We start from the raw sequence: 24,337 nt of genomic DNA, 5'->3' as shown, positions 1-24,337 counted from the left end.
TTCTGTATGTATGTAGATCTATCTACTAATGCCGTGTTTGTGTGTTTGTCTGCCATGCGCCAGGCTACATGATGTGAGACCTCAGGCGGCCCGTCTGCCGCCTCTCTCTGTCTTTCTTTCGCTATACCACGAAAGAATTTGTCTATTGATATTCACCTCCCCTGTCTTTATTATGTTTCAATCTTTACTTCACCTCTGAACCTTTTTGCTTCACATAGAACGAATGTCATCCTTTTAACAGGTCGACAAAGCCATTGTCACAGATCTAAATCGTCGAGTCGAAGGATTGGTTCCCATTTGCTGGGAGAAAGGGTCCTTGCTCTCTTTCTCCCCTCGTGGTCATGAGTTACTACTAAAAAAGAACAAGCACAAGGTGCAAGGGTCTAAACGATGAAGCAGGGCTATGTGACGGGTCAGGCTCATCTCAGCCAATCACGACTCCAAACCTCCAAAAGCCACCCGCCGTCTAAAGATGCATTGATCGAACTTGTACCTGGATGAAACACGCCATCTGCAGTGGCTTCAGGGGAGCAATGACAGAACGTGATATTCCCTCCACCTGAAAGAACTAAGGAATATTCGACTGAAGCAGCCAAGGAACAAACTGTGTCATGCACTCAACATTTGATATTATCAATGGATTGTCTCGTCGATAACGAGTTTCCTATTGGGGATGATGGATTTAATTTCAAACCGACAACCACCAACATCACCTCACCATTTCAGCAGGTGAATTACACTTCTTAAATGACTTGTACGTAAACTCGAGTAACAGAAATGCCCCTTTCATCTGTTCAACGTGAACGCAGACCAAAGTGCATGTCTAGATTAATCGTGACACTGACACAATGCCTACGAGGCATGGTCCAAGTGCCGTCCAAACCTCCACAGGCTCGTGGTTATGGAACATATGGATGAGAGATGTCGAATGACTAGGAAATACAACATCACCGCATAACTACATTCATGATTCCAAACCAATCCATGATATGATATGCCGATCAAGAAACACTACAAGGAAAAACAAACAATTGTTGAAGCGCCAGGCATAATGTCACATTAACCACGAAATGACCAATAACATAACCATAAATTACAGCCGTAGTATAATGTCAGAATATTCAAATTCGGTTCCTGTGTCTACCCTGCACTATATTGCATCGCGAAACGCTGTTGTGGAAAATGTATTCCATACCCAGCCAACCGGAATTTGCATAAAAAAAAAGATCATCATATCACTCATACATCCAGTTAGGCCAGACATCACATGAATAATTGTACTATGATTGATATGCGCCGTTCACATGCAAAGTGTAGATCATCTTTCACACGGAAATCCGATATCCTTAACTTAGTATCTAGATCCTGGATCCATGTAATCATCCTTCCCCTCCCGGCGATTCGAGTCTTCCATTTTTTTCTCCCCTTTCCTTTTCATCACAGCCAAGCAAGCTTCCAAGGTTCATCCGATTCGTTGCACCCATGTCAGGGTCGGGTCTTGGTCGGTGATCGTCTGCTAGTGGCATCCACACTTTCAAGCCCCTTGGCGGGTTGAACGGTTCCTTTAACGCCTCAACCGTCCGGGGTCTTTTGACTCTGAGGGACCAAGACGGAGAGAAACCAAGAAGAAGAAAAACACCACTCACCGTCAACGCCAACTTGATGGCTAACAAAATCCACATGACAGTATCGTACCACTACATAGTACATAGAACATCTTCCAGTGTCATCTCTAGTTTGGCTTTTCTCTTTGAGTAGTAGTTGCAATTATTATTAGTGCTTGGTAGTTTTACGTCAAAGACTCTGACTCGGCAAACAGTACTCTCAAACTCGCATAGGCGGTTCTCTGGAAAATGTATCCGTTTATTCTTCAGCTGCCTCCCATCGTTACTTTGTCCATACCCTGTACGGAGTAGCATATCTTGTGCTGTGCTGTCTTGTCTCTCACCCCTGCTTTTGCATCGCCTCCTGAGTTTGAGATGTCGCCAGGATTGCGAATGGCGTGAGCGTCCCCTCCCCTCGTCCTTTCACCCAGCCGCGCGTGTATGCATGTGAGAACTGTAAATTCGAGAACTGTAAATAGCCGAGGCCATGTATTGGCATTGGATTATCTAAGTATCTACTATGCACGTCTATTGAGAACGAAAAAAAAAGAAGAAAAAAGAAAAAAGAAATTAGTGAGTCTGGCCATTGTGCGCATCTTTTAATATTCAAGCCAAAATTATCACCGTGCTGGCCTCATTTTACTGTCAAGATATGCATCATTCGTAATATTTTATCAGTAGTTGGACCACGCTAAGCAAGTAAAGTGTATGAATGTCTTGATAGTATTCGCTTCTTTCTCGCGTCGCTGGGCTTGCTTGACATTGTCATTCCAACCACTCACCCCTTCTGCCGCGAAAGCGCCCCGGCGTCGAGTCGGTCTGAAAATCGCCCACTACGCATACTTGCGTTGAATACAGTGTTCGACCTTCGGCACTCAGCCTCCGATACATAGTCTGAGCCTCGAAACCCACAGGTAACCGGTCCAGAAGCTTGTTATTCGTGTCACCGCCCCAAGCCAGTCCAGATCGTTCCCGCAGTCGGCCCTACTCTCACTTCCCCCAAGATTCGCCTGCTCCAAGGAAGCCTCGAGAACAGATACGGGTAACCCTCCCCTCTCCCGTTGTCCGTCATTGGCTATGGTACCACCAAGTAGCATTACCAGCCTCGACATCCAATCGGCGTGATAGCACATAGACAATACCAATGTCACCTCAGTCCTCCCACTGCTGACATAGTCCGTAGAGCTACACCACTATCGACTTAACGACTCGCCTGTTAAACCAAGTACCTAGACAGCCCGAGTCTCAGGCGTCCTCTCGTCTAAGCTGTTTGTTGTGCGATGCTGTTTGAATGTCCCATATTGAAACTCATTTGTAATGGTTCGTACGCTTCGCTGTTATTTTGATATAGCCCAGACCCTGAGATAAGTGTAACAGTATATCTCGGCGAGACCATCGCCCGAGACGGCCTTGCTAAGTACTTTGCTCGACTGTACGCAAAGATAAGGGACGAAAACCGATGCAGGACGCCTATTTGGCCTCATCCGATGCTTCGGAAGGTCGAGCTGGGTTCGCAGCAGGCACCGCATGGTTTGCCTGAGGTGTCTGGTGTGCTCCCTGGTTTGCGTAACCCTTGTTATAGTTGCTCCCACTCCTGTGCTGCCCACCATATTGGTGACCTTGTTGAGGGCTTGTACCGAAATGCTGAGGACCAGGGCTACCGTATCCACCTCTCACTGCACTGGCGTTAGCCACCTGTTAATTCTCTGCTTGTTGACAGACATCAGAACGACTTACTTGGACCGCCTTGCTGACCAGGGTTAAAGACCGGCTGGTTGTATTGCACATTGGGGCTCATTCCATACATGGGCTGTCCCTGTTGCGAACCTTGATGCGCCATCATTGGTGCCGCCGGACGACCAGGGCTTGGGTAACCGTTAACACCAGGCACTGGCTGAGGTCCAGATGGAGGCATGAATTGCGGGTGGCCACCAGGATACATCATCTGCGGGCCAGGAACCATCCCTTGAGGCCCGGGCATGAATTGCTGCGGCATCATCATAGGACCGCCCATTTGGCCCTGCTGAGGTGTCATGTACTGGTGGTTGTTGGAGAAGTTGCGGTACTGGTTCATTTGAGGGGTGCCAGGCCCCATGAAAACAGCTTGGTTGTATGGTACCTGAGGTGAGTTATACGCCACAGGCACGTTACCAAGACGAGGTGAAGCAAATGACTGAGCTGAGTTGGAGTGCATCATCCTGTGGTCGTCGTTACCGTATGGTGGATGGGGCACGTGACTGTGCTGAGGGGTGTGCATCTGCATAGGAGGCATATGAGGCGATCCCCTCGGAGCCATGTTGTGTGCGCCCTGCTGGAGATGGAAAGGCAGTTGATGCTGGTGTGGGATCTGAGGAACGACATGTTGCGGGTTGGGGGTTGCCAGCGCAGGCCCGCCAAATGGCTGGCGCTCGAAATACTCCTTGTAAGTCAGATGCATGGTGGATTCTGGCTTCTCATTGTCCTGGAGCTGTCGCCAAGTCGGCAAAGTGTCATAAGAAGGACGCAGGCCAGCATTGTCATCCCAGTTTCGACCATGAGGAGGAGTCAAGGTTTGAATATGGGACAGGATATAACACTTCTTAACATCAATGGCCTTGGTCTTGCGGCGGATAAGCTGACTGTCAGACACGGTATTGTTTGTCGTAACATCAACGTTGTTTGCCGCAGATCGAGGACTCGAAGCTGTACTGGCATGGCTGTTGGGGTTGAAAGCAGCTGCGAACGGGCTGGGTCTGAATTCGTGGCTGTTGGGGTTCAACTTTGCACCCATGTGGCTAGGGTTGCCGCTGAGGCGTCGATTGTAAACAGTTTCGACGCCGCTGGCTGGTCCTGTTGGTGGGGCACGCATCTCCTGAACCTGACCCTGACCAGGAGCATTAGGCTGGTGAGGTACTGGAGTCTGAGAGAACTTCTGTTGCTCAACGTTACGGAGTCGCGAGGCCAAGTTGCCTGTTTGCTGTGGTGGAGGCATACGGTTGTTTCGGTATTGCTGTCCGTGATAAGGTTGCTGAGCGTATTGCTGGCGAGCACTGGGATGGCGAGGCTGGTTTCCAGCTGTTGTTGCGGGCTGAGCGCCAGCCGGGGCACGAGCTGCGCGTGTGTCACTGGGAGGAACAGATGTGCCAGCAGCGGCAGGCGTGCCTTGGCCGGAAGTTTTGGCCTGGGTATCCTTTGACGGAGTAACCTTATCCTTTGTTACAGCACTAGCCTTGGCCTTGGCCACCTCTTCAGCATTCTTGATAGCCTTGGCCTGAATCTGCTGTTGCTTAAGAGGGTCTTTGGCGATGATAGAAACCAAATCTGTGGGGACTGGAGTTGAGAGTTTGAATGAGTTGGCAAACTTCTTGAGTTCCGTTAATTTGACCTCCTTGTCTTGCTTGGCTTTGTTGTTCCGAGCCTTCTCTGTTATCTGACGCTCTCGGTTGGCGAATGCCTTGAATTCCTTCAGCACATCACGTTCGACAGTGGAAGTGGCAACGGGTGCGGTAGGGGCTTCGTTCGAGGAACTGGGATTGGCCTTGGATGCATCATTTAGCTTCGTCTCAGCTGCCTTACCGTTGGCAGGCTGTACAGCGGGCTTAGCATTGTTGGCGGATGCTTCTACAGCTTTGGCTTCTGCAGAGGCTTTTGGCGCTTCGGTTTTGGAAACTGACCCGTTCTTGATCGCCTCAGAAGCCTGTGGTTTTGATTCTTCAGGGGTGGGCGTGTTCTGCTTCTTTGGAGGCGCTTTGATCTGCGAGGAGATGATAGCAGGATCAATGGGAGCTCCTTTGACAGTGGACTGAGCCATAGGTGCACGCTTGGCTGGTGGAGTGTATTTGTTCTCCCGCCCAGCTGACAGAGGTGGGAAGTCCTGGCGTCGAACACCACTGTATCTGTTGGAGACGATTATGTTAGTACGATCGGACAGACGAAGCAGTCAGAATACCTACTTGTCCTCTTCATCACCTCCGTCCTCTCCACCAACGTAATCCATGATACGTTCCTCAGCCACGTGGGCAGTAGTAGGCGCGCTACGTTCGATTTCGCGAGCCTTCTTCTCTGCGGCAGCAGACCGCTCTCTGTAATCAGGATGGCTCTTATCGATAGCGGTGGTATAGAAGTTCTCGTCGTAATTAGTCTTTAAACCAAAGAGTCGTTCATTCTCAGCAAACTGGTCCCAGGTGCCACTGCCGCTGGCCTTTTCAAGACTACCATTGAAAGTGTCGTTCGCATCGGGAACCCAGGGCTGAAGAACCCGCTCATTGCCAAATCGGTTCTTGGAGATAGCCGAATCGGTTCGGAAAGAAGAACGGTTTCCTGTGTCGGCCAATGTTAGATAAATCATACAGCCGAGTAAGATTGTCTAACGAACCATTCTGCTTGCCTCCAGAGCCTCCACCGGCTATTCCATCCTTCTTCGGACCGGGCATATCGTGAATGCTCCAGTCGTTAGGTAAATTATTAAAAGAGTGTCAAGGATTATGCAGACTGGTCACCATCCAGGTAACCGAAAAGAATCTTGAAGTGATGATGCGGGATGAGCGTTGTCGTCTCGTTCGGTTTCGCAAGTGATCGGGGCAATTCCTCGAACCTGAGTAGAAGGCGTTAGTATTCCTAGCACTTTCCAAGTTGCTCAGACTGAGCAACGAATGTGGGAGGAGAGCTGAGGAAGGTATCAGAGGCCACGTCCTAAGCCATGACGTGACTACGGTGGGCTACCCGAAGGCCGTGGGGTTTGGGGTAGTCGATAAAGGATGCGAAATCCATTGGGATGCGGGCTAGGGACACATCTTGTTGTAGCCACAGGCAAGACAGACGTACCTTTTGACGACACTACCTAGAGATGGCTAATGTAATAGTCGGTTGGGAGAATGCAACGACTGCGTTATGCGGTATGAAGGCTAAAGCTCAAGTAAGTTGCTAACTGCTAACTCAAAGCCATAAGCGTTAGTAATTGGACACATCCACGAGAAAATACGATTTTGAGTTTTTGAAAGAGAGATCTGAGAGGGATTGTGCTTGGCAAGTTGAAGTGGCAGAGTCGGCCCAGTCGGGCGTTTGTGTGAGGAGAAGCGAAAAGGCGGCTCAAATCGAAAAGGCTGTCCAGGAAAACGGGCGAGGAAAGTTGAAGAAGAGAGGGGCTAGAGTGGTTTACCTCGCGTGGGCCAGAACCGAAGAAAAGGGTTCAGATGCGGCGATCTAGAGTATGTCGTCCAGCTCGCGTGCTGTTACAATTGCCTTGCAATGGGCAATAGGAGCAGGGAGCGGAGGTGCGAAAGGAGGGTTTCAGTCGTGAGTGAAAGGGAGAGTCCAAACAACGAGGAGACGAAGGTTCAACAGTAGACGTTGGTGGTTGAGGCTTGGGGGACCTGGACCTTTGTTTTCTCCCGTGGGCAGCTAAGGTACCTTTCCTAGGTCTGTAAGGTACGGTATTCGACAGCACAGCAGGTACCTGGCCACCTAGTTTGGGCGGAATTAGTGGATGACAAGGGCCAGATCGAGGCCAAAGTCCCTTGTTGCAGTCGTTGCTTTTCCCTTTAGTTACTGGGGACGGCCGCGGCAGGGTTCTTGTCCTGCCGGAAAAAGAGAGGGGTCCCTGGACAAAATAGAAATATTGAAATTTACCTACTAACTAAGGCATGTACATACGTACTAAGGTAGACTGGAAAATTTCCTTTTGATCTGGTATGCACTCTACTGCAAGCTGTTAGGAGTGCCGTAGTATGGCAGTCGAGATACTGGCTCAAAATAAATTGTGGATCCTTTTGGGGTAGAATATTGGCGGGAGGTTTGCAGTCGTCGTTTTTGAAGTTCTGCTTATATACAACACTGGGTGCGGATGTTGCTGAATCGGTACTGGTCGTCACCCAACATATGTCAACAAGATCATTAAGTTTCAGCGAGTCACGATAAGTTGTAACCATCAGGTTTACTGTGAGTCAGGTAGGATGAAATAGCTAGGCAATCGTGTGCTGCAGATATTCAATGTATGCGATTCTAGGTTCACTGGGCGTGTTGCTGGAGCACACGGTGGTAGCAGTACAGTGCGCATAAACAACCCCATATTATGCTCACGCCTGCAGATCTGCAGCGATTGCTAGTGCCATATTTGATCAGCATCAGCATCAGCGAACAAAGCCTCATTCTGTGTTGGACTTTGGGCGTGAAATGTTGTATTTTCGTGATGGCGCAGCGTTGGTTGCACAGCTTGTGTGCCCACGAATACGATGGACTGCAAGTTTGGGGCGGACAAGCCCTGCCTGAAAACATGAGTGGTCAAGACAATCTGCACCAAGCTGACTAGCTCTCGATCCTACCTAAAAGAGCATCTAGATGGGATATCTATAAGTGCAAACAGGGTCACCCAAACAAAGGTAGGTAGGTACACCAGTCTGGTGCCCAATCAGACTGGGTAAGGATGTTTTGAGGCTCAATTTGGGTTCTCCGCATAGACTGGTATTCCCAATGGCACCCAGTCATTATGCACTTTTGATGGAAATTGTTAGTTGGAAGAAAGCGCTGCTTTTGTAAAAAGGTTGAGGTATCATGTTGCAATGGGAAACGCCAAATCGACCGGGCCGTCATAACAACAGCCAAGCGCTACAGAGCTCTCATATAAGTTAGAAAACGGAAACGAAACCTTGGAATGGTTCGAAAGATTTCTACTATAAATATTCACAAAGAGGACATCCTCTCCCACGGCTCTTCTAAACTTTGACTGTTGGTACAAGCTTTTTTCTTTCTTGGACCCCCTTTATACTCGCAGACCAATATCCTCAGCGTAGGGCAGAACAAACAGGTCACCGACAGTAGAGACGGTGGTCTTACCCTCAAGCATGGTCTTGGCGGCCTAGACGTGAAGTTGTTAGTGCTGTTTATGATTTCAACAAATGTTTAAAACTTACAGCCTTGATAGACTCGGCGGAAACGCCGTCGATAGCCTTGGCAAGAGCAGCAGAGTCGTAAGGCTTGCCGGTGTTGACAATGCCAGTACCGGCGAGGACAACGCTGGGTTGTCGGAGGTCGTTCTGGCTCAGGAGGTTGAACTTGGCGTTGGCGACGGCTTTCTTGATATCCTCCTGGCTGGCCTTGCCATCAGCGATGGCCTTGAGCACCTTAACAGCCTCCTCAGCACCCTTGCGGACAGAGGCGGCAGGACCGCTGAGCTGAACGGCAAGGAGGCCGGCGTCAGAGTAAAGGAGGTTGGAGGTGTTGACGGTGAGACCGGCAGTGCCAGCGGTGGCCTTGGCCAGCATGCTGAAGCCAGAAGCCCACTTGACAGTTGACTGGCCACCGAGGAGAGCAGCCAGGACAGCGTTCTCAGGCTTGGCAGACTCGTAACTGGTACCGGGGAAGGCAATGACGATAGAGTTGCCGGCAGTGGAGTTTGTTCGCTGCTCACCACCAAAGTACTTGGCGGCCTCGGTCTTGAGGGTCTGGCCGTTTCGGGGGGTGGAGGGCACATCGTTGAAGAATTGACCAACCCACTTGGAGAGGCTATCGGCAGAGGCACCGTCGGCGACGAGGGCGATATTGGACTTGGCGTAAGCGGCATCGGCGAAGCTGGCGATGTACTCCTCGTTCATGTACTTCTGGTAGGGAGTTGATGAGCTGGGGAGGATGGAGGAACCGAGACCAGAGTGGAAAGCGATGGCGTGGGCGTTGTCAAGAGCAGTGGCGGCGACGTCGGCGTTGAGGGCGGCCTGCTTATGGTGAAGAACACGCTCGACATCCTCGTGGAACTCGTGGGCTGGTAAGAGGTCTTAGTACCTAAAATGCCGATATGTAAATGCGCAATCAGTGTTTACTCACTAGTGTACTTAGTCATGGAAATGACCTCAGCGAGCAACTCAGTGAAGTAAGGCAGATCCTCGCGGAGGAAGTTGGCCTCGACAATAACAGCCTCCCTGGAGTGGGAAGAAGCCAATTGACCACCAAGGAGCTCAGACTCGCGAGTGATGCGAAGAGCAGATCGTCGCTGGGTGTTCTATATAGAGCCGGCAAATTAGCTCAAGTCCTGGGTTTCCTTTTTCGATCCCCTCCTCTATGTCCCTTACCTTGAAGGCAAACTCGGCAAGGCCAGCAGTCAGACCGGGGAGAGGTTGGTATCGAGTACCGGCCTTAGCTACAACAGCGAGCTTAGTAGTAGGGCCGTGGGCATCCCGTGAGGCAATCTTGAGGCCAGACGCATCCGAGGTCTCGTATGATCCGGTCGAAGCAGCGGCGGCGTATGTTCGTCGCTGGACGCGGCAGGACTGGCGGGCAGCCTGCTGCGCGGTTCGCGCAAGGGTCGATCTCGAGATCATATTGATGGCGTAGGCAATTGGCAATCCTTCGGCCGTCTGGGTGAAGCAATTGATCTCCAAGAGAAGTGCCTCGTCGAAAAGGTCCCGTCTAATTTTCGGGCTACGGGGACGAAAGTTTCATCACGTGATCATTCCGGTCAGCCAGATTTGCACCCGCGGCATTGGCTCAGTATTGCTTCAGTGATATTTGAGCCTGGCATAGGCACTTCAAAAGACCTCAGGCATTACACTCCACTGTTTTGGGCCTAGGCCTACCAGCTCCTGACTTACACCAGAGCCGCAGGCAAAAAATTAACTTGACGGGATCCATAGGTTTGCGTTTGCGCCAAGAAAAAAAAAGCATCCCAGCCTTCTTGACTTCATCTTGCATTCTAGCCTCTGCACTTCCACTTTACAACCCACGATATTCATACTAAGTTTCTCTATATCTCGCACCTGCGTGCCCCAGCTCTTTCCCCATAGTCTTTTGAAAATCAATGACGCTGAGGTAGCAATTGGGGAAGCTCTAGAGATAGTGAGAGGATCTCTAGGAGCAAGCAATGCTCGTTGTGAGTTGATGCAGCTTAACGACCATCAAGACGCGACCCGCTAATAAAACTGCCACGGACAGACAAAACACGCTGCAGAGCTTTGTGCTCTCCTAGTCAATGACCTCCATGGTGAACTTCCTTCGGTACGCAAGCTTTTGTAACCCATATCATGAATACGAGTGAGATCGCGGGGCTGACCTGATCGTCGCAAACAGCGAATCTTGAATGCGCTACTGACCAAAGGCCGCTCGACGATTGCGCAACTGATCCAATATACCTCTCTTACTCCACGATATCTGCGAAATGGCCTCGCTGTCTTAATCCAGCAAACCCTCATTTACCACCACACAGATCCCAATACCAACATCACGAGCTACCAAGCAAATTCCGATGCCTGCTACAATCTTGTTCGGTCGGGCAAAATTCTTGATGTGATAGAAACACAATATGGCACTGCCGAACGGGAACTTACCCAAACTCTGATCCAGCTAGGTCATGCGCGAATCGCAGATCTTTCCCAGGCTTTTGGCTCCCGAGCACCCAAAATCAATGGACATGCCAACGGAGACCATGACTCACACGATGGACTCATTGAGTCAGAAGGCCACTTGAATTCAGTCCTTGTTCGCCTGATTCGATCGGAAATTATTGAGACGGTCCGGCCCGAAAGTCTTCGCAACCCTCAAGATGCATACCGTGAGATTGAAGATGACGTTACCAAGCCTCGGCCAGGCGAAAAGGCCTCTAAGGGAAAGAGCGAGGCTCAGCGCGAGATCATTGATCGTACCAGGACCTACAGGGACCAGTCCAAGACACTCAAGCGTCAACTTGATATGAGCGGGGGGCCAAAACCTAAAAAACGAAAACTTACCAACGGCGCATCACAAAACGGACATGACTACGACGCTCCAAAGTTGAACGTGAGTCAACTCAATGATCAGCACATGGAGCAGGACTAACAAGTAGCAGCCTAACGTGGTAGTAAGAGTCAACTACGAGAGATGCCTGGTCGAGCTACGGAACCAGCGACTCGCTGAATTTGCGACGGAAATGCTCGGAGAGGTTACGGGCGAGGTGTATCGAACAGTGCTAGATCTTTTGACTTCAGACTTCCCGAGATGTCGGCCAGATCCTTTACTCGACGAAGTAGCGGCTGGACAGCAACCGACTGTTACGACCATTGACATCTTCGAACATCTGGACGAAGACGTGAACGTGCAGGCCGGGATCGGCAGGACTCCAAGGGATAAAATTGACTCACAAAGCGCTGAAAGGATCAGAGAGACTGTAGCGGAATCGGATGATGACTCGGACGACTCGGACGCTGGTCCTCCAGGCAGAAAAAAGACATTTGACGTCGACGAGGAAGATGACGAGTGGGCTGATGATGATGAAGGGCACGATGCGATCAATGGACAACAAGAAAACAAAGTAAGATTTGAAGATGCTACAAACGGGAACGATAGTCGGATTTCGCAGATGCGTCGTCATCTTCTTCTCTTAGCGGAAAGCCAATACCCGTTTATACGACATTGCGGAATGTATGGCCGCGGGCAATGGACTGTGGACTTTGATCGCCTAGTGGGAAAACTGCGAGAGACAGAGCTCGATGCTATCATTGAGCAGTCGCATGGTCGACATGGTCTTCGCTTAACCCGTATTCTCCGAGAGAAAGGCAAGCTCGACGAGAAGATGCTCCCAGCCGCCGCACTCATGAAAAAGGGCGATGTGCAGGGTAAAATGCTCGCAATGCAGATGGCTGGTATAGTGGATGTGCAAGAAGTCCCCAAGGATAGCAGTCGGCTTGCCAACCGCACCTTGTTCTTCTGGTACTTTGACAAAGAGCGAGCCCAAACACAGGCGCTGGATGATATTTACAAGGCCATGCTCCGATGCTTGCAGACACTCGAAGTTGAGCGTCACAAGGAGCGCAACATTCTCTCCTTTGTGGAGAGAAAGGACGTGCAGGGCAAGGAAGAGGAAGTGATGACAGCAGAACACTACAACAAGTACAACACGCATCTGGAGGTTCAGAGTAAGCTCCTCGGGCAAGTAATGCGGTTAGATGAGCTGGTGTCTGTACTTCGTGACTACTGAACAAGCTGAGAGGTCTTCTTATATCCTTGCCTGCTTGTGTCTGATCTGAGACTGGTGGTTTGACGTGAATATCGGCGTTAGGGTGGGAGGTTTTGGCCTGTATCTCTATAACCACTTCTTGAGCAAACTATACAACAAAAAAAAGGCGATATATTATATTGTTCTATATTAACGAACCACGAGGGTTGTGTACTACAAATGTTTCTGTGTGTAAAAAGGCGCTACATGTCCAGTCCGCTTATGGATTTATTGCTATCATCAGAATTTGAGCAGTTGGAAAATTTGATGTTTTCCTTAGAGAGCACATAACAGCCCTCGGGCCTCGGTAGTTGATTCCTGGAAGTGTTTGGCCGTGTTTGCAAACAATTCCTGGACGGTAATGGAGAAGACGGCTATGTTAACCGATGGAGTTGAGTAACAACCGTTGGGCTATTATCGAGTCAAAGGCTAATAGAAATCTGCATTCTATCCGAAAGGAATATTAAAGACAGTGCAAAGATATACGATACTTACATACCTATATACAGAACCTGTTAGTATTGTCTCTGCTATGCTTGTTTTAATCATCAATCTACAGAAGATTCTCATGGTTATAGGGTATATTTGATGCTGTAGTGGTCTTAAGGTTTGCCAAACTTCATTGGAAGATGAGACTTAGACTGATAATAAAAGTGTGGCTCGTGCGTTACAGCAAGTGACGGGAGTTGTCGAGTCGAAATCATAAAAATGGGCCCTTGCTACTTAACCCACCAGAGGGGGAAAAAAAAATCCCCACAGTAGCCGTCAAGGATAAGGACAGCTCCCATCCCTAGTGCTGCGATTCTCTCCGACGTCGGTACAAGCGCAGACACACGCACGCCAGAGTGGTTTTTTTTCTTTCTTTTTTTTTTTTTTTTTTTTTTTTTTTTTTTTTTTTTTTTTAGCAGGGATCCAAAAATCCAGCCGCCGTGGGACTGCCGGGCGCCAGAAAGAGAAAAGTGTATTGGGCGATTGTTGAAAAATTTCCATCTCTTGAGTCTTATACCCGAACTCCAACCTCGCGAACAGTTTACGGATTCCTTCTTTTCATCTGTGATACCCTCAGGAGTTTCTGTTGAACCAGTACCTTAATTAATCTGCTCTTTCCCCATTCATATCATCATCATGTCTCCTCCTGGTGGTAGCGAGAAGGAGTCTGGCCTGGCTCGTGTGCTTGGTTCCGGTACGTTCTGCTGCTGATTGAAACGCTTACCATGGCATTGCTATACATTCGGCGTCTCGAAATACACATGGAATTGTGCTAACAAGCCTCGATAGGTTCCGCTGGTATCGCTGAGCTGGCTGTCTTCCACCCTGTACGCAACCCCACGTTTGCGATGAGCTCCATTGAATATCGCGATAATCGAAATGTTCGCTAACCCCTCCGCAAGGTCGACACCATTGCGAAGCGATTGATGAGCAACCAGTCTCGTGTAAGAAAGCCCCGCTCGTCTCGATTCTGGCGCATGGACAATTTATTGATGCCTCTGCCTTTAGATCTCTGGTTCCAGCCAGTTGAACCAAGTCATCTTCAAGGACCACGCCTCCGCTCCTATCGGACGAAAGTTCGTTTCTCTCTTCCCTGGTCTGGGATACGCCGCCGGTTACAAGGTCCTCCAGCGAGTCTACAAGTACGGTGGTCAACCTGTCGCTCGTGATTACCTGGCCAAGCACTATGGCTCTGACTTCGAGAACGCTTTTGGCAAGAAGACTGGCAAGGCTATTATGCACTCCACTGCTGGAAGGTTTGATAGGATCGCCCACGTTTCTTGAAGAACCCATTGAGCTAATGCGCACGCAGTCTGATTGGTATTGGTGAGATCGTTCTCCTGCCTCTCGATGTCCTCAAGATCAAGCGTCAGACAAACCCCGAGGCTTTCCGCGGCCGTGGTGTCCTCAAGATTGTTGCCGATGAGGGTTTCGGCTTGTACCGTGGTTGGGGTTGGACTGCCGCCCGTAACGCCCCTGGTTCGTTCGCTGTATGTATCGCGGATTATGATATCAATGGAATGGGAGAACTAACACAATGTAGCTGTTCGGTGGCTCTGCCTTCGCCAAGGAGTACCTTTTCCACCTTGAGGATTACAACAAGGCCAGCTGGTTCCAGAACTTTGTTGCTTCCATTGCCGGTGCCTCTGCCTCTCTTGTCGTCTCCGCTCCTCTCGATGTCATCAAGACCCGTATCCAGAACCGAAACTTCGAGAACCCTGAGAGTGGTTTCCGAATTCTCTCCAACATGGCCAAGAACGAGGGTGCTGGAGCTTTCTTCAAGGGACTTGTCCCCAAGGTGCGTTTATTACAAGCGAGGCCATATTGGTGGCCCGCCAATCGCCGGTCCCCACTTGAAGATGTGAAGACGCTAACTGATTTCGCTTTGTAGCTTCTTATGACTGGTCCCAAGCTTGTGTTCTCTTTCTGGCTTGCCCAGACTCTGATTCCTGCCTTTGATATTGCTTTCAAGAAGTAAAGGCTAAACTAAACTGGAATTTATGTTATAGATATACGAATCTAGATGTAACCGATCTAGATGAGATGATGGTGTCGGAGGCTTAAAATGGGAGTTTAGATGGATTAGGTTATTTGTTGGGTTTGCTACGATAGACATGCCGCACCGATCTGAGAGGATCGGGCCTCGGAAGGAGGTTAGACGAGACGAGATGCACTCAACTCTGTATAAAAGAAAGCGATTTTGATTTGACAGACGTCACTCGCCTACCTGCACGTACCTGTTGCCGTCATTTAATTAAAGTGTTTCGATCGATGCAATCAATGCCGTCTATCGTTTTTCCCTCACCGTCACAACTTTGCTTGTAGCTACAGCTACAGCGTCTCGACGGTCTCAGTATAGCGTATAACCGCCAGCAAGGCCATGATCCCTGCCCAGTTTAGCGATGATGTATTTCATAGGTCTCTTTTCACAAGCTGACCCTCAACCCGTGGCGTGATCTGCTCTGTTGTGCGATTTCTATTCGTCAATGCTGGTCCTTACAAGCCGGGGGTCCGGTAAAAGCAACAGCCTAACGACGAGTTAATTGTCGGTGCGGATGGTTGCTCGGCAACAAATCGAGCTCGAAACACAAATAAACCGGGTAGTGGCTGCGGCGACCGACAGTCCAAGACGGAGCCGTAGTAGTGGCAGTTTCTCCCAGCAGCACCGTCGCAAAAGCAATTAAACAAACAATGCAGCCTGTTTTCATGATATAACTCCATTTCCCCATCAATTCAAGCATCTGCTGCATAACATCTCTTGCCCGTTTGATTATTCTACTACTTGCGTTCCTGCTTGTTAGTTTTCACTATTATACCCACTCCGCTTTCTTCCTGTCCTCAGCTTCACCGACGCTTTGCGCTGTAATATAATCATAGCGTGGCTGCGGCGCCGTCCGCATTCTTATCATTGAGACAACTTCAATTTTTACATACCATACCTCGATTCCAAGAAACCGGGCCAACCATGTCTTTATCAGAGAGAGACAGTTTCTATGATGGGGAGTTCCAGTTGAGACATCCCTACGCAGCTTCTTCAGATCCTAACCTTCGAGCTCTTGTTCCAATGTATGTTTTGATGTGTATATCCTCATGCGTCTCTTGCAACGACTAACAGGACATAGGTGGGACAGCTCTGACCCCGAACGCTGTCCACCACCGCTACCTATGAACCCGGGTTCACCATTGACTTCTCGAGCTGGTACCTCGAGCGCTATTGCTTCTGCTCACGCAGCGCTTAACGAGCGAGCCCAGCAAAGCGCAATGGTTCCCGCCAAAAGGATCGAATCCCCTACAAAGGGACATCGCCGACTGCAATCTTCAGTCCGTGATATCAGCATGATGATCGAGGGTGCTAGTGGCCACAACTCGCCATCGCGGTCTCCAGAACGTCAACAGCGTCCAGAGACGCCTACCCGATCTCGAGACCATGATAACCGACCAAGCGACAGCCAATCTTCGGTGTCGAGCTCGACACCAGTACCAGGTCCTAGTTTGACACCTATTATGCGACCAGCAGCTCGACGTCCGCCACCTCAGAGCATCCTTGGTGAAAACACACCTCCACAATCATCAACTATGCTTGCTCTCCAACACATGAGCTCAACACCTTCAAAAGAGCCAGAGAATCCTCTCTCTGACATCACAAATGGCTCGACAGCTGTATCACAGGGCCCCCAGAACCTTGAGGCGCTTTCCGACCAAATTCTCAGCCTGACTAGCATCGCTACAGGACTCCAGAAGGAAATGTCTCAGCTGAGTCGACGCAGCAGAGACAACGCCACCGACCTTCTCAGCCTCAAGGAGGCCACAAACTCAAGAGATGAGGACATCAGAAAGAGTCTAAGAGAACTTCTAGGTAGTCACGGAAATGGAAATGACGGCCAAAACAGGCTCCCTCCAGCTCGCGACCCCTTTGGAGGATATTTCCTAGACAACAAGCCACACAATCTCTCCCCACCCAGTACAAGGGGGTTCCAGCTCCCTAGAATTCCTTCCCCCAAGAGCTTTGGTGACTCAATTGAGCGAGGGTCTATTATCAGCACACCCTCTCTCGTTGGCTCGGAGGCCAACTCCTCCCTTGTTCTTCTGGAAAGAATCATTCGGGAGATGGGCACTAAGGAGGGACAAGAGTCTCTTCTCGGCCGACTGCAGGAGGTATCAAACAAGCTCTCGGGCATGGCTACATCGCAGAAGCTGGATGAAGTTATCGACCAAGTCAAAGCTCAATCTGAGCAAGCCATTATTTTGGGCAACTCCTTTGGGAGCCCTCATGCGAGCCGGTCTCGCAATCTTAGCTTTGAATCAGAGAGCAGCACCATGCCCAGCCAGGCGAGGAGCGCCGTTTCTCAACGCGTTGAGCACATCATGAGAAATGAAGCCCGTAGGAACTCTGAGCCTTCAGGGAGGGGCTCCGATATCCTCAATGACGATCTCATGGGTATCATTCGATCGGTCAAAGACAGCGTCTCCCAAGGTGGTGGTCTCACTGCTGAGGTCAAAGCTCTTGTCCGTGAGCTTCGCGGCGAGGTTTTGGGCATGGGCCGTGAGATTGGTAAACGCCTTGACCAACAAGCAGCGTCTAAGCGAGGCGTCGAAGATCAGGATACCCCCAGCAAGGATGAAGTCGCTCGTGTAATTGATGAAGGGCTTGAGCAGATGAAGGATCAGCTCAATCATGTCCTCCGTGAGCACAGACGCCAGTCAGCTGCCTCAGTCAACACCCAGAAGAGCGCTGTCGATTACCAGGAGATCTACAATGCTATGCGCGCCGCCATCCAAGACAACGAGGCGACCAAGAGCAACTTGCCTGACCTGAGCCGGGAAGACGTCATCGAAGCTGTCAGGGATGCCTGGGAGAACTACAAGCCTGAGATCGAGGTTCAGCAAATCGGTCTCGAACGCGATGAGATCTTGGCTTGCTTGAAGCAGGGAATGCAAGAGTATTCCACTCGTGGTGACCACCCCCCAGCCGCTTCGAGGGATGACGTCCTCACTGCCGTTGTTGAAGGTCTTCAGCACTATGTGCCTCCTCAAGTTGACCAGCCCGGCACTCTCTCAAGGGATGAGATCATCGACGCCGTTCGTGATTGTCTCGAAGAGTTCGAGTTCCCTGTGGCCCCAGGTGCTGGAGATTTCACGCATGAGGACATGGTGGATGCCGTTAGGGAGGGTCTCCAGGATCTTGATGTTCACTCTAGCCGCGCTCTTGTACCAGCTTCATCTGGCAACAACGAAGATGTCAGTGATCGTCTTCGTGAGATCATGGAATACTTGCGCCAGGAGTTTAAGACGATGTCTGAAGAAGCGAAGGAGAACGTTGCTGCCACCGGCCGCGAGACTGAGCAAGTCCTCGGTGCTACCAAAGATGGCTTCGAGAACCTCCGACAAGCTATGGAGAGCTATGTCGACCGTGCTACAGGCGCTGCTGGCCAGGAGGAGTTTATGGACGATCTGTTGAAGTCTCTAGAGGACTTCAAGGACGAGATGGCTGGAATTGTTTCAACGACCAACCAAGAGTCTCGCGAACAACTCCAGACAGAGCTCGAAGGTCTTCGAGAGATTGTCAACTCGTCCATGATTCCCGCACCGCAACCTCAATCGAATAATACCGAAGTGCTTGAGGCTTTGAACACCGGCTTCAACAACTTGAGGCAGGAGGTTCTTCGACCTCGTGCCGAGACAAGTGAGATCCTGGACGCCCTCAACGATGGCCTCAACGATCTCCGTGCTGGTATGGACAGAGTAACCAACAAGCCCACTGACTTGACTGCGAACGATGAGATCCTAGATGCCCTCAAGGCTGGTCTTGACTCTGTCCGAGCCGACATTGAGTCTATTCGTGACAGCAGCAACGACAAGGCTGTGGCGACACTGAATGCCACCCCTGCCGCCAATGATGAGATCATGGAAGCTCTCAAGTCCGGACTCAGCGGTGTACGAGCAGACTTGGAAGCTCTTCGCGACAGCCAAACGGAAAAGGCGGTTGCCGTTGTCGAACCCAAGGAGAATGACGAGGTTCTCGAGGCCCTGAAGAACGGCCTCGATGCTCTTCGTGTTGATATTGAGGCTATTCGTGAGAATACTTCTGAGAAGGCTGTTGCACCCGTCGACACCACATCCAATGACGATGTCATTGCGGCCGTAAAGACTGGACTTGAATCTTTGCGAGCTGACTTTGAAGCCGTCCGAGACAATAGCGAGAAGGCTCTCGCCCCTGTTGATAACCCCTCTTCCAGTGACGAGTTCGTCGAAGCTCTGAAGAATGGTCTTGATTCTCTGAAGGCTGATCTCGAGTCTGCTCGTGAGACAAGTGATCGATCGGCTTCTGACGAAAACACCTCGAATGATGAGGTTATTGTTACTCTTAAAAACGGTCTCGATTCCTTGCACGCTGAGATTGCCGGTCTCGCCAATCAAGAGAAGCCCGAAGCCCTCGAGAATACGTCTAACGACGAGGTCATCGTGACTTTGAAGAATGGACTTGATTCTCTGCACGCTGAGATTGCAGCTCTTGCCAACCAAGAGAAGGCTGAGGTAGCCTCCGAGAACACCTCTATCGATGAGGTCATTGTCACCCTCAAGAACGGACTTGATTCACTCCACACTGACATCGAAGCTATTGCCGCTGCGCAGAAGGCTGCTGCCCCAGCTGATAACACAACCAACGACGAAGTCATTGAAGCTCTTAAGAACGGTCTCGACTCTCTGCGGACAGACATTGAGGCGCTTCAAGAAAGCAACCAGAAGGCACTGGCTCCCGTTGTCGATACTAAGCCCAACGATGAGGTCCTCGATGCCCTTAAGACAGGTCTTGAGTCACTTCGCTCCGATATTGAATCTCTCCGTGAGACAAACAGTGAGCGAGCCATCGCTCCCGCGGAGTCGCTATCCGACGAGAAGATCCTTGAAGCCCTCAAGACCGGCCTTGAATCCGTCCGCTCTGATATCGAGGCTCTCCGGGACAGTAACGGAGAGCGTGCACTCGCTGCTGTGTCAACAGCGAAGGCCGAAGACGGCGAATCTGGCGAGAGTATCAAGTCAGATGACGTCAAGAACCTCGAGGTTCTCATTGCTGGTCTTGCCATCAAGATTGACTCTGTCAAGGCTGAGAACCAAGAAATCCAGAAGGACGACTTATCTCGGATGGAGGAGCTTCTTCGGACAGTCCAGGACAGTGTTGATGAGATTGCCTCTCGCGAAACTCTCACCAGGTCGGCCTCCGTCAAGAAGAAGAAAGAGGAGGGAGCTGAAGAGCCCGAGAGTGGAATCCAAGGCGATGCTGAGGAACCGGCCTCAAAGGAGGACATGCAAGCCATTGAGACAATCCTCCGTAACACCAAGGGCAAGCTCGACGACCTCATTGATGGTGAACAGGCCGTTCGCAAGGATCATATCGATAATGTGGAGGCTCTCCTGCTGGAGACACGGGAGACTATGGATACTCTCACTACCCAGCTAGACACTGTCTCACGCAAGGAAGAAGTCACAGCGTTGGAGGCTCTCCTCACCAAAGTTTCTACCGGACTTGATGAGATCAAGGAACAGGCCACTAAAGAAAGCGAGAACCCCAACAAGGTTTCCAAGGGAGATGTCGAAGCCGTCGAGGCATTGACTCTAGAGATCAAGACTGCTCTCGAGGGCTTCACTGGTACTGACCTTGCTCTCCTAGCTCGCAAGGACGACGTCAGCAACCTGGAGGCTCTTCTCATCAAGAAGGAAGATCTTACTGGCCTTGAAACCATCGTCAAGGAGTTCCAAGAGAAGCTGGACACAACAGTGGATGCCCAAACCAAGGCCATCGCTGTTCGTGACGAGGAGAGCACTTCTGTCGCTGACCGCGTTACTGAAGTCAAGAACTTCCTCGAGGAGCTCCAAGGAGCCATCAGCACCAAGCTCGACGAGGGTGCAACTGGTGTCGAGGGTGTCAGCAAGCTTCTCGAAACCATGGGCGAGAAGATTGACAAGAATGAGAACGTCCACCAGGATCTCAAGGATATGCTCGATACGATCAAGGCCGAGTTTGAGGACTCAAAGGCTGTCGTGTCTGGTGTCAAGGTTGAGTCTAACGAGAAGCTCCAAGAGGCTACTGAGACCCTCAGTACAAAACTTGACGAGAAGATTGGTGAGCTCGTTGCCAAATATGAGACTCTCGAGACCACCCTTGATGAGCGAAGCAAGGTTAGCGAGGCTCGAGATGAGGTTATGGAGACGGCTCTGATTGGCTCCAAGTCTGTTACGGATGAGCTGAAACTTCTCATTGACACCCTTGGCTCGACTGTCACTGATTCATTGGAGAAGATGGAGGAAGCTTCAAAGACCGTCTTTACCAAGGTGGAGGAGCTCGGCACACGTACAGAAGAGACTCACACCGAGGACAAGGCCGAGCATCAACAGACTCGCGACCGGATCACAGAGGCCTTGACAGTCGTGGAAGGGCTGAAGGGAGAAGTGAGCGAGTCACACCCTAAGATCCTTGAGTCTGTCAAGGATCTCCTCCTCCTCGTCGGCGAGCATTACGAGCACTCCAAATCTTCTACGACTGAAATTCAAGACAAGATACTTGAGCACAAGTCTCCTGAGGAGCTCATGGCGCTCCTGACACTTCTGACCGATGACAAATACAACAACACCCAAGTTCATGAGAAACTCGATAAGCTTATCGAGCAGATCTACAACGACTCGGAGGTTAAGGAGCGTCTCGACAAGATCATTGAGGAGAAGTACAACGATGCTGAGGTTCGTGAGAAACTCGACAAGATCATCGAGTCCAAGTACGATGATGCCCCGGTCCACGAGAAGCTTGCTACCATCATTGAGTCGAAGTACGACGACACAGAGGTCCGTGGAAAGCTAGACACCATCATCGAGTCCAAGTACGATGATGGTGAGGTGCGTGCAAAACTTGACAAGATTATTGAGGAGAAGTACGATGATACTCCTGTCAAGGAAATGCTGGGCACGATCATCGAGTCCAAGTATGATGATGCTCCTGTCAAAGAAATGCTGGGCACAATCATCGAGCAAAAGTATGACGACACACCTGTTCGTGACAAGTTGGACTTGATCATGGATTCCAAGTACGACGATACCATTGTTCGTGAGAAGCTCGACCTAGTCTTGGACGGACGATATGATGATGCTGTGGTGCAAGAAAAGCTTGATAAGCTTGTCGACCACACCACTGTTGCCGACCAGGCTTTTACTCGCCTTGATACCCTCGACAAAGTGCATGCGTCGGTTCTCAAGACAGCGGCCGATATCTCTGATTTCCTTCAATCACAGAAGAGGCGCATTGAGAAGGCTCATGAGGATCACAGCAGGCACCTGCAAGAGACCATGGCGTCCGTTGAGCGTAAGCTCGCTGAGAAGGACCACGTAGAGACCGCAGTCTTGAACCTTCGAGATGAGGAGCTAAGACTCCGTCAGAGTGTTATGAGCCTCCGATCGGAGCAGGAGAATTTGATTCGCCAAAAGACACGCCTGACTGGTGATGTCTCATCACTCGAAACTGCCCTCAGTATGCGCAAGGAGGAGCTCTACGACATGGAGTCTCGCGCCGAGAACCTGGAGCGCCGCATTCTCGAGGGTGTGATGGACCATTCTCGAGTCCTTCTTATGTCAAAGGCTAAAAGAAGCGGTAGCGATGCTATGAGCCGCAAACGAGTCAGAAAGCCTGCCGAAGAGGAGTCTCAGCAAGACGGTCGCAAGTCCATGGTGGGCATGGCGTTGAGTGCGAAGCGCAACTTGGCAGCCAGTTCCCCAACAGGAGCAGCTCGACGAATTGTTTCGCTCAGCCAAATTAACAACAATGTGGCAAGCGGAGGTGTTAAGCGCAGCCAAAGTGTACGAACTCCCGCAGGTGGTGGTGGTAAAGTGTACCGCAAGCGAAGCTGGGGCGGTGGTCTCGACTTGGCCGACAACGACAAGGAGAATTCTGTCAACGAGACTGTTGAAGAAGTTGATGAGGCAGATGTCAAACCAGGCTTGACCTCAGAAACCGTCGAGGTCCCTGAAGAGGAGACAACAGTTCTCGAACAAGAAATAAATGGTGAGGGCAGTGAACGAGGTGACAGCGATAACGAAACGCTAAGACGGAGTAGCAGGGGCACCGTGATCACAAACAGCACGGAGATGTATACGGACGGTGACAGCTACAGCGAAGACAGCTATACCGAGAGCGAGTGGACAGAAAGCAACGTTGGCACCGACACGGGATCGGTCCTAGGCAACGAAGTGGCGATTGTTGGGAACTAATGCACGACGAACGAACGACAAGTCCGACTTTGATTTATTAACTGCGATACCATTCATGTTTGTTTGAGCGACACGAGGAAGATGGGAAAAGGGTTTGCTTTGGTAACGATATTTGAATGATGGAGCGTTTCGGTCTGGAACGGTTTTGATGAGTTCTGGATTCTCTGTTTTTAGTGTTGATGGGTTGCAACGAGTCTTTGTTATGAGCATATGTTTTGCTTGATAGGTTTAGCAGCAAAAAGGATTTATGAATCGATACTTTTTATCAGTATTAGTCTCAATATTGTGATGTCTTGCAATCTCCTGTGTATGAAAGTGAAAGCGAAGTTGGACTTGTAGGTAGTTTATAGTCGATGTATTGCCTTGGCCCACTTTATCGCCCGTATCTTATCAATGATTAAGAAGTCCCCTCCAACAAGCGCGCGTACCTAGAATAAACACCCGTAATAGACCAGCCTCAAACCCTTCAACACTTCTCTCCGATTTGTATTCTTCACGAAAGTTGGTCAGTTGAATTGAACATGGACCAAACTCAAGCTGGTGGTCTTCTTGACCCGCCCGAGCTCACACCGCTCGAACAAGAGGTTTTGGACGAGTATGAGCGACTGACAGACAACATGAACAAGGTACATCTGCACGACCTTGCTTTGCTAGACTGATTGAATGGTCGCTAACATGCGTTGCAGCTGGCCACTATTCTCGAACATCTCGCCTCGAATCCCAGCTCAGAAATTCTCGACGGTCTTCGCGAGCTCGAGCGCAAAACAAGCCTGGCCTTTACCCTCCTCAAAGCTAGTGTTTATAGCATAGTCTTGCAGCAGGAGATCGATTGGGGTGATGGCTCGACAGCACAGTAAACAGGAATAAACGACAACGAAGAGAACACTCGGAAGGGGGCCAAGAGACCAGGATTGATACCCAGCGCAACACGACACGAGAAATGACTATCACAAGAATAAAAAAAACATTTGATATGATTTCCACGCGTGATGTTACATCATCTCATACTTCTTTTACCACATCAGGGGACGTCGGCGAAGAAAAACCCTCCATTACA

At 50.3% G+C, this 24,337-nt stretch overlaps 7 protein-coding genes across 7 annotated transcripts; 4 read left to right on the top strand and 3 right to left on the bottom strand.

Moving 5' to 3' along the window:
* Positions 1–1,306: 1,306 nt before the first annotated feature.
* Positions 1,307–2,174, bottom strand: EDB82DRAFT_491999 (uncharacterized protein). The gene has a single exon (XM_065608401.1). The coding sequence runs from the start codon at positions 1,680–1,682 to the stop codon at positions 1,380–1,382; it is 303 nt and encodes a 100-aa protein (XP_065465915.1). The 5' UTR covers positions 1,683–2,174; the 3' UTR covers positions 1,307–1,379.
* Positions 2,175–3,074: 900 nt separating this feature from the next.
* Positions 3,075–6,016, bottom strand: EDB82DRAFT_425128 (uncharacterized protein; the record flags this gene model as incomplete). The annotated part of the gene is made up of 4 exons (XM_025736965.2): positions 3,075–3,280; positions 3,342–5,479; positions 5,537–5,903; positions 5,959–6,016. 4 exons carry the CDS (start codon positions 6,014–6,016, stop codon positions 3,075–3,077), a joined length of 2,769 nt encoding a protein of 922 aa, XP_025588031.1.
* A 2,324-nt stretch (positions 6,017–8,340) lies between these two features.
* EDB82DRAFT_521921 (Metalloenzyme, LuxS/M16 peptidase-like protein) lies at positions 8,341–9,892 on the bottom strand (the record flags this gene model as incomplete). The annotated part of the gene is made up of 4 exons (XM_025736987.2): positions 8,341–8,436; positions 8,492–9,336; positions 9,399–9,573; positions 9,644–9,892. 4 exons carry the CDS (start codon positions 9,890–9,892, stop codon positions 8,341–8,343), a joined length of 1,365 nt encoding a protein of 454 aa, XP_025588033.2.
* A 192-nt stretch (positions 9,893–10,084) lies between these two features.
* On the top strand, positions 10,085–12,678 carry EDB82DRAFT_491992 (RNA polymerase III subunit RPC82-domain-containing protein). Its single transcript, XM_025736998.2, has 4 exons — positions 10,085–10,440; positions 10,503–10,565; positions 10,638–11,342; positions 11,392–12,678. The coding sequence occupies exons 1-4, from the start codon at positions 10,432–10,434 to the stop codon at positions 12,517–12,519; spliced, it is 1,905 nt and encodes a 634-aa protein (XP_025588034.2). The 5' UTR covers positions 10,085–10,431; the 3' UTR covers positions 12,520–12,678.
* A 738-nt stretch (positions 12,679–13,416) lies between these two features.
* EDB82DRAFT_491987 (mitochondrial carrier domain-containing protein) lies at positions 13,417–15,404 on the top strand. Its single transcript, XM_065608400.1, has 7 exons — positions 13,417–13,720; positions 13,816–13,853; positions 13,929–13,970; positions 14,035–14,282; positions 14,339–14,516; positions 14,570–14,824; positions 14,918–15,404. The coding sequence occupies exons 1-7, from the start codon at positions 13,663–13,665 to the stop codon at positions 15,002–15,004; spliced, it is 906 nt and encodes a 301-aa protein (XP_065465914.1). The 5' UTR covers positions 13,417–13,662; the 3' UTR covers positions 15,005–15,404.
* A 322-nt stretch (positions 15,405–15,726) lies between these two features.
* On the top strand, positions 15,727–23,540 carry EDB82DRAFT_491981 (uncharacterized protein). Its single transcript, XM_065608399.1, has one exon. It carries the CDS (start codon positions 16,117–16,119, stop codon positions 23,278–23,280), a length of 7,164 nt encoding a protein of 2,387 aa, XP_065465913.1. The 5' UTR covers positions 15,727–16,116; the 3' UTR covers positions 23,281–23,540.
* EDB82DRAFT_102905 (DASH complex subunit Dad3-domain-containing protein) lies at positions 23,472–24,307 on the top strand. The gene is made up of 2 exons (XM_025737031.2): positions 23,472–23,906; positions 23,967–24,307. Exons 1-2 carry the CDS (start codon positions 23,802–23,804, stop codon positions 24,135–24,137), a joined length of 276 nt encoding a protein of 91 aa, XP_025588037.1. The 5' UTR covers positions 23,472–23,801; the 3' UTR covers positions 24,138–24,307.
* Positions 24,308–24,337: the final 30 nt, after the last annotated feature.

The sequence above is a fragment of the Fusarium venenatum genome (genome assembly GCF_020744135.1).
Source record: "Fusarium venenatum strain MPI-CAGE-CH-0201 chromosome Unknown EDB82scaffold_1, whole genome shotgun sequence".
NCBI lineage: Eukaryota > Fungi > Ascomycota > Sordariomycetes > Hypocreales > Nectriaceae > Fusarium > Fusarium venenatum.
The sequence above is the reverse complement of the archived record's forward strand: the minus strand, read 5'-3'. Positions and strand labels throughout refer to the sequence as shown.